The 19,921-nt window shown below is 39.8% G+C and overlaps 2 protein-coding genes across 2 annotated transcripts; both read right to left on the reverse strand.

Annotated features, from left to right (window-relative positions):
• Window positions 1-7,593: 7,593 nt before the first annotated feature.
• Window positions 7,594-12,211, reverse strand: LOC106652609 (kelch-like protein 18). Its single transcript, XM_023459606.1, has 7 exons — window positions 11,543-12,211; window positions 10,115-10,245; window positions 9,537-10,037; window positions 9,213-9,388; window positions 8,963-9,143; window positions 8,501-8,887; window positions 7,594-8,419 (listed from the first exon to the last, which is right to left on the reverse strand). The coding sequence occupies exons 1-7, from the start codon at window positions 12,179-12,181 to the stop codon at window positions 8,212-8,214; spliced, it is 2,223 nt and encodes a 740-aa protein (XP_023315374.1). The 5' UTR covers window positions 12,182-12,211; the 3' UTR covers window positions 7,594-8,211.
• A 5,978-nt stretch (window positions 12,212-18,189) lies between these two features.
• Window positions 18,190-19,308, reverse strand: LOC106652408 (speckle-type POZ protein-like). Its single transcript, XM_014371335.1, has one exon. It carries the CDS (start codon window positions 19,306-19,308, stop codon window positions 18,190-18,192), a length of 1,119 nt encoding a protein of 372 aa, XP_014226821.1.
• Window positions 19,309-19,921: the final 613 nt, after the last annotated feature.

Consider the following 19,921-nt stretch of genomic DNA (forward strand, 5'->3'; position numbering starts at 1 on the left):
AGCGGGCCACTGATCTTATATCCCGTGCGCAGAGATCTTCGAGCTGCTGCTTATGGACCTGCGCGGGATGATCTTTTTTTTCTCTCCTATAAGTATGCGGTATCTCGAACGCGTGCATTTATGCATGTATAAACACACACGAGAGGCTGAGGTGGGGAACGCGGCTCTACTCGGTATGTTTTAATTTCGCTGACTTTTCCCACTTCCCCTTTCGGAGCGTTGCATGGGCCTGTATCACTTGCATCATTGTGTATATGACGAGGCGCACTTTTAGCTCATGGGCTTTTCCCGGCGTCAGCAACACAAACACACCAACACGCGCACACACGTATTGGGTGCATGTGCATATAACTGGATGCTGTCGACACCGCACCAACGCGCCGCGGCGGCCGCTTTTCTCCGTGTTCAGTCAATGGGTGGCCATTGACTGCGAACGTTAGAGCCATATACGCGTTACTTTTTCCCCGCACTCGTCATCGTGGTATTTCCTTTTCGCCGAGTTATGCCAACGATGTCCCATTTTTTTTTATTATTATTAAGTTTTTTTCTTATCGCGGCTCCATTATAATGCGAGCGGCAGAAACTTTCAATTGTTTTCGTTCTTTCCGCGGGCCGAGTGCTGCTTGTTGGCGCAGATACATCATTGACGCAGAGCCTCGTTTTCATTATTTTTTTTTACACATACCGCAAATAATAATGTTCCGATCGATATGTGTCACAACGATATAACGCGAAACCCAATGAAGCGATGAAAATATGTTTGTACATATAGGGTTTCGCATTATCAATTGTTTTTCACGCTGTCTGCGCTATACATCTCGATTGTCTCGTTAATTTCCAAAGTCTCATCGATGTATGGGGGAAAAAACAGTTTTTGTTATTACAAAAGCTGCGCGCAGCGCGGCTGGCCATTCAGAAATTACTACGCGTCAAACTTGCTTCGCGCGCGGCGTAGTAACATAACATATATCTATACAACGCGCGCAAGTACGGCGTCATTGCATGTGTTATTATTTACTTTTTCATTCGGAGCTCTCTTTCACGCGAGAGAGCCGCGAAACGGATACTCGCGCCATACGCGATCAGCTGTTCTCTCGCGCGCACCTATGTATATAGCTGTACACGCAGTACACATACACAACAACAAGCATGAATGGCATTTTCGCTGAGCCGAGGCCTTTTTCGAGCTCGCGAACAGCACGAAATTTTAGAAATCAATGTTGTTTTCGTCGTACGTAATACGCAATTAGCCATAGCTTGCGGAAGTAGCGTCTGCGTCGGGTCGAATTTTTAATTGTGGAATGCGAGCTCTCGTATATGGAGAGATTTGACAGATATACATTTCCCACGTTTCGAGCGCGACTCCGAAATTCCAACGAAGTATCTAATACATAGAAGAAATACTGCTGAAAAAGATTGCTAAAGAAATTTTTGACTTCGGTAGACTTGAAAATTCGTTTGCGGGGTCATTGTTTTGACTACAATTACGTGCTTTCAACACTTACAGTATAGACAGATAAAAAAATCGAGGTCAGCGGTGGACTTAAGTAAAAGTACCGTCCCTTATATATTTGAAGGGTTTCAATATTAGATTTTGTATTGATAAAAGGACTGAGAAAAGGATAAAATCATTATGAGATCTTTTACTGATTTTGAAGAAAATATTTTTTGGTTCAAATTTAATTGTTAAATGATTTCCGCGTTATTTTTATAATTAAGAACTTATTGGTAATACTTATTACCGATCATATCTCTCTTCAGAAATAATCAGTTCATCAGCAAGTTCATCAAAATCTTTCCCTTGTGCATGTTTGATCTATTCAACACAACATCGAATGAGATTTATGAAACATCCAGTATCGAACTAAAAATTTGACACTTTCGGAGATCCAAATAAGACGTGAAAAAAACTTTAGGTTGATCTAATTTTTGCATAAATAGCTGCAGAAACCATATAGCCGGAAAAGACTAGTAATTACTGGCGAAATTGTTTTTTGTTTAATAATAAAGTACCACCACGACAGAGAATAATGATGTAAGTATAGTTCAACGCCTGAAATTCAGGACATACACAATAATTTCGGCACATTTTTATTGTACTTTTAGACAAACATATATTTAAATATCTACACATATTTACAATTGTCCATCATCATTTCTCCTCACTTTTGTCGCAAGAGAAATCTTTGCAACCATCATAGACTGTCTTTCGGTGTTTAAACCATTGCTGTTTTTGTCCAAATTTCTTCTCGCACTTTTCACATGCATAATCTTTCCGACAGTCTTGAACTGTTTTTTGGTGCTTAAGGAAATTCGTTTTTTGTCCAAATTTCTGATCGCATTTGTCGCAAGCGTAATCTTTCTGACCTACATGGACTGTCTTTTGGTGTAAAAGCAAAGTATGTTTGTGTCCGAATTTCTTCTCGCACTTGTCACATGCATAATCTTTGCGACCGTCGTGAACTGTTCTTTGGTGCTTAAGCAGAGTCGTTTTTTGTCCAAATTTTTTCTCGCATTTGTCGCATACGAAATCCTTACGACCTTCATGGACTGTCTTTTGGTGCTTTAATAAATCCGGCTTTCGCCCAAATTTCTTCTTGCAATGGTCACATACGTGATCTTTGCGACCGTCGTGAACTGTTCTTTGGTGCTTAAACAAACTCGATTTTTCTCCAAACTTCTTTTGACACTTGTCGCATGCGTAATCTTTACGACCTTCATGAACTGTGGTTTGATGTCTTATCAAATCTAACTTTTTTCCAAATTTCTTTTCGCACTTGTCACATGAGTAATCTTTACAACTTTCGTGTACTACCTTTTGGTGTTTTAACAAATCCGATTTTACTCCAAATTTCTTCTCGCACTTGCCGCATGCGAAATCCTTCCGACCTTCGTGGATTACTTTTTGATGTCTAAGCAAATCCGATTTTTGTCCATATTTTTTTTCACAATTGTCGCATGGGTAATCTTTCCGACTTTCGTGGACTGTATTTTGGTGTATGAGCAAATAGTTTTTATCTCTAAATTTCTTCTCGCATTTTTCGCATGCGTAGTCTTTACAACCTTCATGTACTGTCTTATGGTGCAAAAGCAGATACTGTTTGGATCCAAATTCTTTCATACATTTGTCGCATGCGAAATCCTTGCGACCTTCGTGGATTACTTTTTGGTGTCGAAGCAAATTCGAGTTACTTCCAAATTTCTTCTCACATTTGTCACATTTGAAATCTCTACGACCTTCATGTACTGTCGTTTGGTGGTGAAGCAAATGTGATGTTTGTCCAAATTTCTTCTCGCACTTGTCACATGCATAATCTTTGCGACCGTCGTGAACTGTTCTTTGGTGCTTAAGCAGAGTCGTTTTTTGTCCAAATTTCTTCTCGCACTTGTCACATAAGTACTCTTTCTGACCTTCATGGATTTTCTTTTGGTGGAAGAGCAAACTGGATTTACGTCCAAATTTTTTCTCGCACTTGTGTGCCGCGTAATCTTTGCGACCCTCATGGATTGTCTTTATATGTATGAACAAACTCTGTTTATTTCCAAATCTCTTCGCACACTTTTCACACAAGTAATCTTTGAAAACTTCGTGGAATATTTTTTTGTGCTTTAATAAAGTTGTTTTATTTTCAAATTTCCTCTCGCACTTGTTGCAAGTGAAATTTTCGCGATCTTTGTGTACTAATTTTTTGTGCGTAAATAAACTCGATTGTTTCACAAATTTCTTCTCACATCTTTCGCAATCCAACTCATTTCGGCCTTTGCGTTCTGATATTTGGTGTCTACTCAGATGATTTCGGAACTCAAATTTCTTTTCACAGTTTTCGCATTTGTACTTTTTCTGTTCATTGTGAATTGTGTCTCGGTGAGTTATCATGTTTAGTTCCATATAGTAAATGCCTTCAGATAAATATTATAAACAATGTCTTGTTCACTTAAATTTTTTGTTGAGACAACTTCTTTAATTTTTTCGATTTTAACTTTAACTTTTATCCACTTTGGAGCTAAATCAAACGATTGATCAATTAAGAGACACAGAAATTGAATAAATGAAATTTATCTTTTGGTATAATACGGCTTGTTTCATCTGGAAAGTCAATATTCAAACTAACTTCATTGTACTAGAAGCACAATCAGTGTTCGAGGGACGACGTCAAAATAGTTTATGATTGTATTGTTTACAATCAAGTTACCGGTTTAATGGTTTATACATTGTTCTTACATCGTCTGAAATAATTCAAAATGGTAACTCGATAATAAATGATATTCATTCCAAAATTTGCCGTCCCTGGGCCATGGCGAGATTGGCGTACTCTATAAACTATTGGTAAAGATTGATTTTATAGTTATATGACATTTAGAGCCTAGATAAAACGAAGGAAATGATGTTTGATATTTATATTTTATGATTTGGATGAACCTTACAAAGTAAAAAAAATCGACACAAATTATAAAAACTATCTAAAGTTGATGTATAGATTAATTTTAAATAAAAAAATTGAGATCATCTGTATACAAAAGTGCCGTCACTTATGTATTTGAAGGGTTTCAATATTAGATTATGAAATGATAAAAGGACTGAGAAAAGAATAAAACAATTATGAGAGCTTTTATTGATTTTGAAGAAACTTAGAAAAAATTGTTTGGTTCCAATTTAATTGTAAAATGATTTCCACGTTAGTTTTTTGATTAAGAACTTATTGTCATTAAAGAATTTACGATGAGAAGTAATTAGCAGTTTATGAAATTTGTTTTAATTTAACAATAAAGTGATACTATGTCAGAGAACGAAGATGTAATGATAGTTGATAACAATAAGTTTAAATAAGGCAAAATCACATTGGCATAGTTTTTATTAAAATTTTAGAAAAACATATTTACATATTATAAATATCTATACACGTTTAAAATTGTCAATCATCATTTTTTCTCGCTTTTATTACAGGGAAAATCTTTGCGACTTCCGTGTTCCGTCTTTGAATAGGATAACAAAGGGATGTATTTTTTGTCAAAATTCATGTTCTCATTTGTCATATGCGTAATCTTTCCGATCCTCATGGACTGTTTTTTGATGTCTGAGCATATGGATTTTTTGTCCAAATTTCTTTCCGCACCTGTCACACGTGAATTCTTTGTGACCTTCGTGTACTGTTCTTATGTGTATTAGCAAATGCTGTTTTCGTCCAAATTTTCGTTCGCATTTGTCGCATGCAAAATTCTTGCAATCTTCGTGGACTATCTTCTGGTGCAGAAATATATAACGTATAAGTCCAAATTTTTTTTCGCACTTTTCCCACGCTCATTCTTTTCGACCTTCATGTACTGCCTTTCGATGCTTGGTCAATTCTGTTTGATCCCTAAATTTACTCTCGCACTTGTCACATTCGAAATCATTGCAAAGTTTGTGTAGTGCCTTTTGGTGTCTGATCAAACTCGATATTCGTATAAATTTTTTCTCGCACTTGTCGCATGCGTAATCTTTGCGACCTTCGTGTACAAAATTTTGGTGATTTTTCAAATTTCTTTCATCAACAAATTTTTTCTCGCACTTGTCGCACCCATAATCTCTGCGACCTTCGTGAACTGTCTTTTGGTGTCTGACCAAATGCGATTTACGCCCAAATTTGCTCTCACAATTGTCGCATGCGAAATCTTTGCGACCTTCATGGATTGTTTTTTGGTGTTTTAACAAATTTGATTTTGTTCCAAATTTCTTCTCGCAGTTGTCACATGTGAAATCTTTCCGGCCTTCGTGAACAGTCCTTAAGTGGGCGAGTAAATTACATTTTAATCCAAATTTCTTCTCGCACTTGTCACATACAAAATCTTTACGGTCTTCGTGAACAATCCTTAAGTGGGCGAGTAAATTACATTTTAATTCAAATTTCTTCTCGCACTTGTCACATACGAAATCTTTACGGCCTTCGTGTATTGTCGTTTGGTGCTTTAACAAATCTGATTTTTTTCTAAATTTCTTCTCGCACTCGTTACCTGCAAAATCTTTGCGACCCTCATGGATTGTCTTTATATGTATGATCAAACTTTTTTTATTTCCAAATCTCTTCGCGCACTTTTCACATAAGTAATCTTTCAAAACATCGTGGAATATTTTTTGGTGCTTGAGTAATGCTGATTTATTTTCAAATTTTTTCTCGCACTTGTTGCGAGTGAAATCTTCGCAATCTTTGTGTACTAATTTTTGGTGTGCCATCAAACTAGATTTTTTTAAAAATGTCATTTCACAATTGTCGCATTTAAAATCTTTGCGACCTTCGTGTACAAGTTTTTGGTGCCTCAACAAATCTGATTTACTTCTAAATTCCTTCTCGCATTTGTCGCATGCGAAATCTTTGCGATGCTCATGGTCTGTCGTCAATTTCTTTTCAGACTTGTCCCGTACGTAATCATTGTGATCCCGATGGACTGTTTTTATGTGCAAAAGTAAACTCTGTTTATTTCCGAATCTCTTCGCGCACTTTTCACACAAGTAATCTTTGAAGACTTCGTGGAATATTTTTTTATGCTTGAATAAAGTTGATTTATTTTCAAACTTTTTCTCGCACTTGTTGCACGTGAAATCCTTGCAATCTTTGTGCATCAATTTTTGGTGCGTAAACAAACTCGATTTTTTCACAAATTTCTTCTCGCATCTGTCGCATTCAAAATCTTTGCGGCTTTTGTGTTCTGATATTTGGTGTCTACTCAAATGACTTCGAAACTCAAATTTCTCTTCACACTTGTCGCATGCGAAATCTGTTTTTATATTGTGAATCGTGTCTCGGTGTATTATCATGCTTGATTCATTTGCAGTTAGTGCCAGCTTCTGAGAAATGTCGAAAAAGTATTGTTTGTCGTCTGAAAAAACAATGTCGTGATTACTTAAATTCTTTTCCGAGACAACTTCTTTGGTTTTTTCTTCAATTTTATTCATTTTGGTGCCTAAATCAAACGATTGATCAATCTATTAAGTGTCACGGAATTTGAATGAGTGAAATTTTGCTTTGGTAATTATAGCTTGTTTCATCAAGAAAGACAATATTCAAACTAATTTATTTGTACTATGAGCATGATCAGTGTGTCAAGGGACGACGTTAAAATAGTTTATGACTGTAGGTATTGTTTACAATCAAGTTACCGATTTATCTGTTCATACATTGTTCTTACAACATTTGAAACAATTTAAATTTTTAATTCGCCAACGATTCTTTCGAGAAATTGTTGGGCCTTTTAAAGCCAATTACTTCCGAAAAAACTTCCGACGGACAACATCGAGCTAACACAAAAAACATCCAGTTAACAGATCCACGTGTACACATATATATGTTAAAACATTTTGGTATTGATTTCATTATTATTTGCTACCCCACGCCAGTAACTAGTGCCCAAAAAGCGTTTTTGGGCCTGAGTGTCGGCCATGCACGGCACGCTTTTTGCGCACTAAAAAATGTGCGAAAAAAGACATTTTTCGTCATACTATTGCATAATAGTTATTTTTGTCATACTATTGCATAAAGTAATTTGCGTACTCTGTAACTCGCTACTGGTCAAAATTAATTTTATAGTTATTTTAGAGGCAAGATAAAACGAAAGAAATGATGTTTGATATTTATATTTTATGATTTTGATGAACCTTACAAAGTATAAAACATCGATACAAATTATAAAAAACTATCTAAAATTGATGTATAGATTAAAAGTAAAATAAAAAAATTGAGATCATCTGTGTACAATTGTAAATATTTTTTTCAAGATATAAGTTGCTTAACAGAATTAATTATGAGTTACATTACAAATGAGCTACTCAGAACGGTGAGTAAATATATGAATATTCTAAATTTATGACGAATTTTTATCTACAACTTAAAATTTAGATCGTTTACTCGCTACACGTGTGTTATATAGTCATGGTACTTGATTGTAGTGTCAAAATTCGTATTTGTTTTTTTAAAATGAATAATGTATAATACAATTAAGATCTTTATAATTAAAACGATACATCATGATAATAGATACTCCGCGCGATTATACCAGTTTGAGTATAAAAATAGATCAGTCAAATATGGTACATTAAAAAAATTTTGGCTTTCAATACAACGACTTGAAATATTTATAGCTCCAAGTTCACTCATGATACACGATTATTTTAGCACCGATCACAACTCTACCCCTTAAAATTAATTAAAATTAAAAATTAAATGACTGATTGGGAAATCACTGCAATATGACGCCGACTCCCACTCCGCCTTCGTGCGCGTACATGGACGAGGCGAAGGTCCATGCGTTCGTGACGGGATCGTAGACTTCGACCGTCGACAAATTCGTGAATCCATCATATCCTCCGATGGCCCACAGTTTACCCATATTGGCAACGAGGGCCGCTCGACTTCTCGTGACTTTCATCGGTGCCACGTACTCCCATCTAAATCAAGATACGTTCAAAGAATGCCGACAATGATACATCATTTCAAGAAAAGAAAAATAAACAAACGTCAGAACGTACGTGTCGGTTCTTGCATCGTATGCCTCGACCGTTGACAAGAACTTCGAGCCGTCGTATCCTCCGCAGACGTAGAGCTTTCCGTTGAGGGTCGCGACACCCAGACGGCATCGTCGCGTCAGCATGGGCTTGACCAGGGTCCACGTGTCGTTGCGCGGATCGTATCGCTCGACCGAGTCGTAAATCGAGAGGCCGTCGTGTCCTCCCAGAGCGTAGATGTATCCTTGAAAAGCCACGACTCCGCCAGCGGAGCGATGCCTGTTCATCGAAGCCACCATGTCCCATCTGTCGGTCTCCGGGCAATACCTCTCGACGGTTTTCATGGACGTCACGCCGTCGTAGCCTCCGCAAATGTAGATGTAATCGTTCAAGGATGCCGTACCGACGGCGCTAAAAATCAAAATTGAAATTCATTGCTAATTTGCCGCGCACAAGTTTGAATCCGAGAATGAAAGTCGATCGTACCTTCGTTTGCAGTGCATAGAAGAGACGATTTTCCAGTTTTTCATTGCCGGATCGTAGACCTCGACGGTTCGCAGCCTCTCGGAGCCGTTGTAGCCGCCGAAGGCGTATACCTTGTTTTTATGCACAGACACTCCCACGCGACTTCTCAGCGTCGTCATCGGCTCGGAGATTTCCCACTTTTCTGAAAAACAAGAGAGATCGGTAAGTATTTGTCGCTCGTCTGTCGTCGTCGTCGTCGCGACTTACTTACCGGTAAAGGGATCGTAGACCTCGACCGTACTCAACGAGTCGCCGAACTTTGTTAGACCACCAACTGCAAAAATGTATCCCTTTGTGTAATTACAGCGCGGTCGGATTCTAAATTTTTCAATGAGGTCTCGTCTGTTAGGTATTAGGTGATAATCTTTAGCTTCGTCCAACAAGTCTCTATAAAAACAACGAAATCATAAGGTTAAAGAAGTGCGGTGCAGGGAAAGACCACGGGGTAAAAAAACGAAAAAAAAACTAGCTCGAAAAAAAGGGAGGACCGAATAACAGGTAGGTCGTTCAGTTGTGATAGTATATTGTAAATTACCTGCACTCATGCGAGGTGCGTACGAGCTCCTCCTTGGCCACGGTGTCGACGAGGTACTCGGGCGGCAGCAGAGGCAGCCTTACCAGCGACATGAGCTCGGCCAGAAGGTCGCTGCGATGCTCACAGTCGTGCTTGATCCAGCGGGTCACGGCCTCGAACACTTCCTTCTCGGAGCTGACGTTGAGCTCGTCGCAGGTGACGAGATCGCGCAGCTCCTCGAAGCCGAGGCCGAGAAACTCGTCGGAACGCGAGACGTCCTCGAAGTAACGCTGTATGTACTTGGTCGACTGGTCGAGGAGGGGCGGGCAGCTCAGCATGTCGGCGAAGTTGCGTATGCCGATGACGTTGTTCGGATTGATGCGCAAGTGCAGAAAGTCGGCGCAGGCCGTCTTGACGTTGGGCAGACCGAGGAACGCGGCGCCCACCATGATGCTCTGCACGTTGCTGTTGTTCAGGACGATGTGGCCCGTGTAGGCGTAATTTATGAACGACTCCAGAGCTCTGTCGGAGTCGAGAAAATCAATTAATTTCCAAGCGTTTGCTCTATTTCTCATTCAACGAGGCTTTGTGGTACTCACATTGAATCGAAGCCTTGCAGCGTGATGCATTTCTGTTTGCTTTCGGCCATGTCGTTGAGAAACATGCCGTGGAAGTAGGGTATGGTGGCCGCCAGCACCAGCCTGTGAGCGCTGAAGCTCTGATCGTCGACCTGTCAAAACAAAACAATGAGTGTAATCGAAGTTTTTTTTTTCATTGCATTGCGAGACTTAATTAAAATACATAATATCGACTTCTGCGGTGACCGCTTGACAGATGTAATCAATCAACGAGTCATGCAAGCCCCTGACATTTTCGGTATTATGACAACACCGTTTGAAAGGAAATCGATTAACGCTCGGGCGCATCTGTATACCGATGCATATAGAAAAGTAAAAATCTCTTCATTGTTTTTCATGTTAAAAGAGGCAGGCGATAATGGTTTCGCGTCGCAGAAAATAAAACTCGACGGATAATCCGAAATACACGTTCCCGCTCTTATTAGACAGTGGTTTATGATGAAAGTGAAGAGAGAGAGAGAGAGAGAGAGACCGGATGAACTTTTGAAGAAGTCGAAGGAGAGAGGGGGGCCGAAGAAAGACTTTGCTGTGTGTTGCTCCTCGTTGTCGATTTCTAAATATAACATACACACGTGTGCTTGCGATTTACTTTGTGTTTAATAAACATGGCAGCTGGCCAAACGCCTTTAATCAGGAGGATAACTAAACTCTCTTGGCTAAATAACGCCGGATAGCTATATGTAGTCGAGTACGAAAATTTTTTTTGCCAACACTTTCTTTTTCGTTGTTAAGTATGCAAGACGAGAATAGTCCATCAAAATCGAAAACATTTATTGTTGATTAATTATTCATCCAATACAATATTATAATTTTCTAGCAGTACTTATGAGTATTGAACAAAAGTGAAAATGATCAATTATTCAGACTAGTTGCAGCGCTTTACATGGGCTACCGAACGAGTTTGGAAAGTATGCTTATACTAGAACTTTAATGAGTGCATCGTAGAATGTAAACAAAACGGAGCAGTGTGTCTGCTAATTGCTCTGTAATTTTTCTGTTCTACGGTAACGACAGAATTATTTTCTTATCCGGATTTTATTTAGCTCGTTAGGGACTTGAACGAGAACTCGATGAAATTCAAAGAAATCTGATCTCCTGAAAGAATTCTCAGAAGATTTATTTTAATATGCCAACTAGGCCAAGAGCTGTCATTCTTTTCGACGTCGAAAAACGGAGCGACACACAATCGAGAAGGCAGTGTTGAGAATGTAAAAGTAAAAAAAAGGTAGAAGAAATGACTCTTCGCCCTTGAACAAAAGGGTAAGCCGCGCGAAGTGGAAAATCGATAAATACACGCAAGTTTCGAGGTTATGAGTCGCGTTAAAGGGATGGAAGTAAAAGTCGTCGCGCTGCATGCGAAGTACAGTAATTATAATGCACCAGACGTACCTTGAGAGTGACATCGCAGAGCTTGCCTAGTCTGCGTATCGACTCGAAAGTCGGAAAGCTCTCCGGGTAGTGCTCCGGATTCTTATAGATGACGGGCTTTTCGTAGTTGATATAATCGATGCTTGGGTCTGGCGGTGGTAAATTTTTCACGATCGAGGCGAAGCGCAGCAGACCTAGTAGATCCGACTCTTTGTCGACGGGTGGTGGCTTTTTTTTGTCATTGCTGCTGCCGCTGTCAGTCCCAGGAGCTTCCATCTTGCTACTGTTGTGCTGGCTGTCACTGTCGTTATTGTCGTTGTGCTGAGACTGCTGGAACGACGACTGCGACATTGTTGCTACGTTCGAGCGCTGCTGCCGGCCGTGGTGGTGGTGCTGCTGCTGCGATGCTGCGCCAGCTGATCCAGCTGTACTGCTGCTGTAAATATTATTGTGGTAGCGCGTCTGCTGCTGCTGCTGCTGCTGCTGTTGCTGTTGCTGCGGTCGTGCAGGCGACGAGTACAACTGCGAGTGCGCCGCGAATCTACGCGACTGTGCGAGCTGTTGTTGTTGATTGTAATAGAAGCTCTGGCGCTGCTGGATCGAAGGAGCTGCTGATTTGCGCTGAGTATTGTACTGCTCGAAGAGCCGTCGATTTTCCATGACGGTCCTTTGTGGCAGGCCTCGACAATGATTTTAAAGACCTAAGTCATATGTATTATTTTAATTCGAAGAACTTTTTTCATTTACGCTAAATTTTAAAGAGTTAACGATTCGTTGTTTCTTTTTAATAATGATTCACGGCCATTTGGAGGCTCGAGCTTGTACACACGATAAAAATCTGTAATATTTATTATTTATTATTTGATTATCACTTCGATCGACCTACTCACTCGTGACGCGACGATGACAATTTATCTTTCTTTATACTAATCGGCATGTGTGGATATCCGATTTTTCGAATTTTACTCGACTCGAGTCAGGAAAGTCCAAGCACTTATATACGCATGCATTTGTTTGTGTAATTTCAATTGCGCTACATTATTTTCTTTAATAATTATACTTTTTATACTAATGTCGATTATTTTGATCTCAATTAAGTGCTATGGTAAGGATTATAAAATTAGAGATGTGTACTTTAAAATATTGTGTGCTTATCCAGTGAAAAATCGAAATTTATTTTTTAAACTTTATTTACTACAATGGCATAAAAAATTTATAAAATTCTCCACTACTAGACATATAAAAATACTGCAAACACGTTTATCGCTACCAGGCGCTTCCTCATCTCTTTGATGGTCATTTCACGGTACGCAAACGGTAGTTGATGGAGTGGCAGCTCTGTCAAAGAATTCAGTGCCCAGAGCTGCAAAAATCTTCTCGATAATTTCCGGCATCGATACATAATACAAGAATCAGCTTGATTTATGGGAATAGTCCATTTGTCTGAGCATCCAAACTGAAATTTGTTTGAGCATGCAAACTTGTACAAATCCATGTACGTGACTACTTTTACCGTCTCGTTGGGCAGTAACTCGATCAAACTCTGGTTATTCAACGACTCTCTTATTCTACTGAGTCTCAATTGCTGTAAGCTCTTGAATCACCACCCCTAGCCCATATTAATGATAGTTGATAGCAATGAGTTTAAATAAGACAAAATCACGTTGACATAATTTTTATTATAATTTTAGAAAAACATATTTACATATTATAAATATCAATACATATTTACAATTTTCAATCATCATTTGTTCTCGCTTTTATCACAAGGAAAATCTTTGAGCCTTCATAGACTGTTTTTTGTTGTTTGAACAATTGCTGGTTTTGTCCAAATTTTTTATCTATTTATTGCATGCAAAATCTTTGCGACTTCCGTGTTCCGTCTTTAAATGGGATAACAAGGGGATGTTTGTATTTTTCATCCAAATTCATGCTCTCATTTGTCATATACATAATCTTTCCGACCTTCATGGACTGTCTTTTGGTGTCGGAGCATATAAATTTTTAGTCCAAATTTCTTCTCGCATTCATGGCATGAATAATCTAGGCGACCCTCGTGGACTGTCCTTTGATGGATAAGCAAATCTGATTTTCGTCCAAATTTCTTGTCGCACTTGTCACATGCGTAATCTTTCCGGCCTTCGTGAACCGTCCTTAAGTGGGCGAGCAAAATCCATTTATATCCAAATTTTTTCTCGCACTTGTCACATACGAAATCTTTACGACCTTCATGGACTGCGCTTTGATGTCTGATCAAAGTACTTAGTTGTCCGAATTGCTTCTCGCACTTGTCACATGCAAAATCTTTGCGGCCTTCGTGTACTGTCATTTGGTGATTTAACAAATGTGATTTTTTTCTAAATTTCTTCTCACAATTGTCGCATGCGAAATCTCTGCGACCTTCATGGATTGTTTTTTGGTGTTTTAACAAATTTGATTTTGTTCCAAATTTCTTCTCGCACTTATCACATGCGAAATCGTTGCGACCTTCATGAACTGTTTTTATGTGTATTAGCAAATGCGGTTTTTGTCCAAATTTTTTCTTGCAATTGTCGCATGCGTAATCTTTGCGACTTTCATGGACTGATTTTTGGTGTCTAGTCAAATTACTTTTTATTCCAAATTTCTGCTCGCACTTGTCGCATGTATAATCTTTAAGACTTTTATGAACTGTCCTTTGGTGAATGAACAGATACGTTTTTTGTCCAAATTTACTTTTGCACTTGTCGCATGCAAAATCTTTGCGACCTTCATGAATTGATTTTTGGTGTAAAAACAAATGTGATTTTTGTCCGAATTTTTTCTCGCACGTGGTGCATACGTAATCTTTGCGACCTTCATGGACTGTGTTTTGATGTCTGATCAAAGTACTTAGTTGTCCAAATTTCTTCTCACAATTTTCGCATGTGTAATCTTTACGACGTTCATGTTCATTTTTTTGGCGCTTGGTCAAATCTGTTTGATCCCTAAATTTACTCTTGGACTTGTCAGATGCGAAATCTTTCCGGTCTTTGTGGTCCGTTTTTAGGTGGATGAGTAAATGCGATTTTTTTCTAAACTTCTCCCCGCAGTTGTTGCAAGTGAAATCTTTAGGACCTTCATGAACTGTCTTTATATGTATGATCAAACTTCGTTTATTCCCGAATCTCTTCGCGCACATTTCACATAAGTAATCTTTAAAAACTTCGTGGAATATTTTTTGGTGTTTAAGTAAAGCTGATTTATTTTCAAATTTTCTCTCGCACTTGTTGCAAGTGAAATTTTCGCTATCTTTGTGTACTAATTTTTGGTGTGCCAACAAACTAGATTTTTTTACAAATGTCATTTCACAATTGTCGCATGCAAAATTTTTGCAGCTTTTGTGTTCTGATATTTGGTGTCTATTCAAATGACTACGGAACTCAAATTTTTTTTTGCACTTGTCACATGCATAATCTTTTCGTTCATTGTGAATTGTATCTCGGTGTGTCATCATGTTTGACTCTATTGTAAAGGCCTCCTGACTATCACAAACATATTGTTTGTCACCTGAAACTAAAATGTTGCTTCCACTCAAATTTTTTGTTGAAACAACTTCTTCAATTTTTTCCTCACTTTTATCCATTGTATATTAAATTGAACGATGGAACGTTTAATTTAGTTCTCGTACTATGGCTTATTTCATCAAGAAAGACAAGTTTCACACTAATTTGTTTTGACTATAAACTTGATCAGTATTCAGCGGACGATCTCAAAATTGTTTATGATAATAATGTTTACAATTAAGTTATTTATTCATCTGTTTGTACGCTGTCCTTACAACACTAGAAACAATTTAAAATTTTAACTTGGCAACGACTCTTTCGAGGAAATTTTGGACCTTCTAAAGTAAAATATTTTCGAAGTAGTTAAATTAGGTAATGATTAACGTAGATGAACGGTGATAGCATATCCAGCAATTTTTAAAATAACCCTATTCGGCTAGATTTACGCTACTTTCTAATCGTTATTAACTGTTAAATGTATCGTTTTACCGAACAACCCAGACGAATTCGGAGAAAAAGTGTCGAGTTCACGATCTTAGCTCAATAAGGGTTGCATTGACACGAGTTCACGATTGACAACCGTTGATTATGTTAGGCCTCGCGAGGCCAAGTTTCAAAAGTCGAAAACTGTCGAGTGATCGTGAAAAAAGTTTGATACCCGCAAATTCGAGTATACGACTCACACTCGAAAAAGCGCAAACCTTTATTCCTTAGTAACCGACCATCGAAAATTAAAACTCTCATAAATATACAAATTTGTCACAAAAACAAATATGCATGGCTTTAGATTTAATAATACAAAAATACCGAGTAATTAATCCCACTCGCGCGACTTGTTCACGAAAGAAATGTGAGAAAGGCAACTATACACACGCACATGTTGGATTTGTATTATGAAGTAAGTCGATCGATCCAGGGCCAGAAACGCATTATAATATATAGTATATATCGCGACGAAGAACTGGATTGATCACTCGTAATGCAGTTAATAGCTCGATACACATTACCGGCTCACAATCGTTTTACCTTTTTAAATGCACTTCTTATCGATTTACGTTACGCATACGTACGCGTCCTATAAATATATTTTATTATCGCGTATCAACGATCGTTTTCACGCGGCAATTATTGCAACTGCAGAATAATTATATTATGCGTTCAATTTTTATTTAGATAGACTTACGAAATTCGAAAACTTAATTAACAGTACCTCGATGCGCAACCCTCGCTTGCTCTTGAACACGACGACCAACGAACAGGATCGGTATTACTTCGCGACTGATCGCCAGAGAGACACGTCCAAATCTCTTTCTACATCTTTGTCGGTGTTGTTATTGCAAGGGAGGCTAACGAACTTGCCTCTTTCAAAGTTGAGTTCCTCTAATACTCGGCCGAGAAGCTTTTCATGTACTCTTTGTCTCGAGTTGCACGAAGTTCGCTTGGCACATGTGCGGGCGAGACGCGCAGCACCGAGCGTGTGGCAAGTTATAAACGCGCGTGCACAAACACGCCAAAAGCTAAACTTGGCGCACTTTTCCTCGTGTGCATTTTCTTCGCCTTTTTTTCTCTCCTGCACTACACGCTGCGTATCGACTACATACTCGCATGCAACGCACAAAGATATTCCGCAAGCGCGAAGCTATGGAGCGCCTTTTGAGAAATACTCGGATTACTTCTTTTTTTGGTATAAATAGCTCGCGTGTACGCGAGAACGCGTTTACTGCGCACTAATTTTTCGTAAGCGATCGACAAACCAGTCGTCGCGGCAGAGAAGATCGGTCATCCATGTTTTCGTCAAACGCATGGACTTGTCGAAATAAAATCGAGATCGCGACATATCTCGATCGTTGTTGCAACGACGATCGCAGTTATTTCGCGCGCGAAAATTACGCGCTCGACACCCAGGTGAGAGGCTGCTACTGCTGCTGCTGCACGAGGAACAAAAAGTAAAAACAACACCTTGTTCCGGCCGACCTTTCGGTGCAAATTGGTCCAGATGAATGCCGCGGACTAAATCACTTTCCAAAATATCTTACGTAAAGGTTGACCGAGACTTCGTTTGATTCTCGGCTCTCCGATTACATGTTTGTGAGTAATTGGAGTAGTCTGCAACTACGCGATTTATGACTCAAAATACATACACGCAGGATAAAAGATTTAATCTAATCGCGATTCTATTTTTCTTGTAAAATTAAACTTGTAACTTATAAATGAATAATTTCAAATAACGCGGGAGACGCCCAATGATGTTTTGTGAAAAAAAATGAGAGTTACGTGCTTCAAACGTTAACGCAAACGAAATATTTGCACGCCAGCTCTTAAATTATTCAAACGGCTCGTTTGCGCAATGAAATTAGAAAACGTGTACGCACCTCTGAACGCAAGATCGTATTTATGAACGATCGGTAATTCTTGATGCTTCGATCGTTACTCTCGAGCAAATGCCATGCACAGAACTACAATGATTTTTAATTCAAAGTTTTCATTTTATATAAATAAAGTAAATATCGATGTACACAATCGACTCTTTGTATATTATTATCGTTATTATTGTTTTATACGATTTGAACGCGTTGCGGCTATAATGCAGCATCGACGACGGCGCACTTTAAACTGCAAGTGGTTCGCGTGTGCGCGCAATATTATGCGCGCTGCTGTTTTCTCGGTATGCACGAGTGCGCCTCGTCGTCGTCGTCGCTATAGTAAACGCCTGGAAGAGAGATTTCGAAACCGCACGTGTTTCTAGCTGCGTGTGCATGAAAGTGCATCGTGAGATGTGTGCACAATATATATATATCAATATAATAGAATGGAGTGACTAAATATAATGACATTGAGTATTGAAAAGAATTGAATTCGTTGTAATTGTCGCGTGATCGACGCTATTTTGTTCGGATGATTCCTGCTGTTTATAGTGTTTTTAGCGCGTATATAGATGTAACTAACGCAATTAGCATGATTATAAAATTTAAATCGAAAATGGTAAACACAGTAAACGGACGGAAATAAATTATGGATATATTTGGTTTTATTAAAAAAAAATAAATTGAGTCACGCTATAAAATATTATATCGATATCACATATTTACAATAAAAGTTCGGCACACTGATGATTATTTTCAAAAAAATAAAAGCGTCAATATTCTACCATTGGGGAGGCGTTAGGGGTAATGGGGGAGGGGGAGGGGGAGGTGGTTGGTTGTCCTCAGCACAAACTTCTATCAAATCCAGCATCAATGGATAGAGCTGGTCCCTGTACGCGGGCGTCGTCATTATCTCGCTGCGATTGTCCACGACGAATCTCAGTACCGATTTTTTCAAGCGAGGCGCGTTGTTCTGCTGGGCCACATCCAGGAATCGCGCGAAATTCTCGAGCGTCAGTCTCGCCGCCAGCGAGTCCTCGCATCTGGCTTTGAGGGCCTCGAGGCCGTACCTGTCGGCCGCCACCAGCAGTGGCTCGTCCAATTCCGTCCCGTCCAGTCGAATCTCGCCCGTGTAGACGTAGCGCAGCAGCTCGACGAGGCACTCGTGCTCCAGGTCGTCCATGTCGATGCAGCCCTCCACGCAGCGGGCGTTCTCCGGCTCGAACAGGCCGGCCAGGGCCTGCGAGGCGCCGCTCAGCACGGCCTTGTGGGCCGCCACCCTCTCGCCGGACTTGCTCTTGATCTTCACGTCGCTGAATCGCTCGTTCAGAAGCAGAGCCCCGAAGTCCATGCGGCGCTCGAACCTCTCCGCGTCGCTGCAGTCGTCGTCGTCGTTGGTCTCGGGGACGACGGGCGGCAGAGAGACGGTCGTGTGCTCCGCCCGGCCGGACGACAGGATTATCTCGCAGCGCACCGTGACCGACCTGTCGGGCATGAGGATCTGGTTGATCGAGCTGATGGGAACGAAGCGCGGATAGCCGCACTGGATCTGTCTGGCGGCCAATCTGTCGTAGGCCACCTGCTCCCAGAAGTAGTTCGTGTTCACGCCCACGAACGAGAAGGCGAACTGGCACTTCAACTTCTGGGGACACTGCTCGTCGCGGCAGTCGCGGCACAGGTAGAGCGAGATCCAGGTCTGCTCGCCCTTCGAGTCGCAGAAGCCGAGCCTCAGATGGAATTGCTGGCAGTCGTCGTCGGTCATGCCGAAGCGATCCGACTCGACCAGCTCCCGGTCGTCCATGAACAGCGAGGGAAAATCCTCGATCTTCCACAAGTATTCGCACTTCTGCCTGCTGATTTTCGTGACGCTCTTATATCTTCTCGTGGTCGACTCGGCCATGATTTACCACTTGTTAGCGCCGTTAGACGCTCGCGTTTGACTGTCAACCGTCGACTATGTTAGTTCTGATATTGAGAATCGTAGTACGAGTCGCGATTCTCTCCTGTTCGACGTTTGTTTATATTGGGTGTCACTCAAAACAACGATTTCGGAATTCGACAAAATTGATGTTGAATTAAGTAAGTTTGACTTTGACAAAACTACGTTAATCAACTTATAGAACTTTTTTGAATTAAAAAATACATGAGAATCGTAAAAAATTAAATGTATTATTGCTTATAAATTTTTTGAATCCTGAAATACTGACAGATCACTATTGTAGGCTTATAAATACAACATCAGACCGCAAGATGGTAGTTTCGTATACCCAAAAGTCAAAAACAACTGCGCGGCTATACAATTCACCATAAAACGAATCAACGTAACATTGTTGGATATTGTTTTTTTGGTTTTCTTCTTTTCCCAATAAATTTGTATGAAATCGGAAAATTTCGATTTCTCTCTGATGTAGCGAGGTACCACTCGCTTACGCGCTTATCTGAAAGTTTTTTTTTTCAATGTATCGAGTAGAGCTGTAAAATGTAGGAGGCGTCAATACTCGAAATAGATTACG

Source organism: Trichogramma pretiosum, unplaced genomic scaffold (genome assembly GCF_000599845.2).
Source record: "Trichogramma pretiosum strain Unisexual culture from Peru unplaced genomic scaffold, Tpre_2.0 scaffold26, whole genome shotgun sequence".
Classification (NCBI taxonomy): domain Eukaryota; kingdom Metazoa; phylum Arthropoda; class Insecta; order Hymenoptera; family Trichogrammatidae; genus Trichogramma; species Trichogramma pretiosum.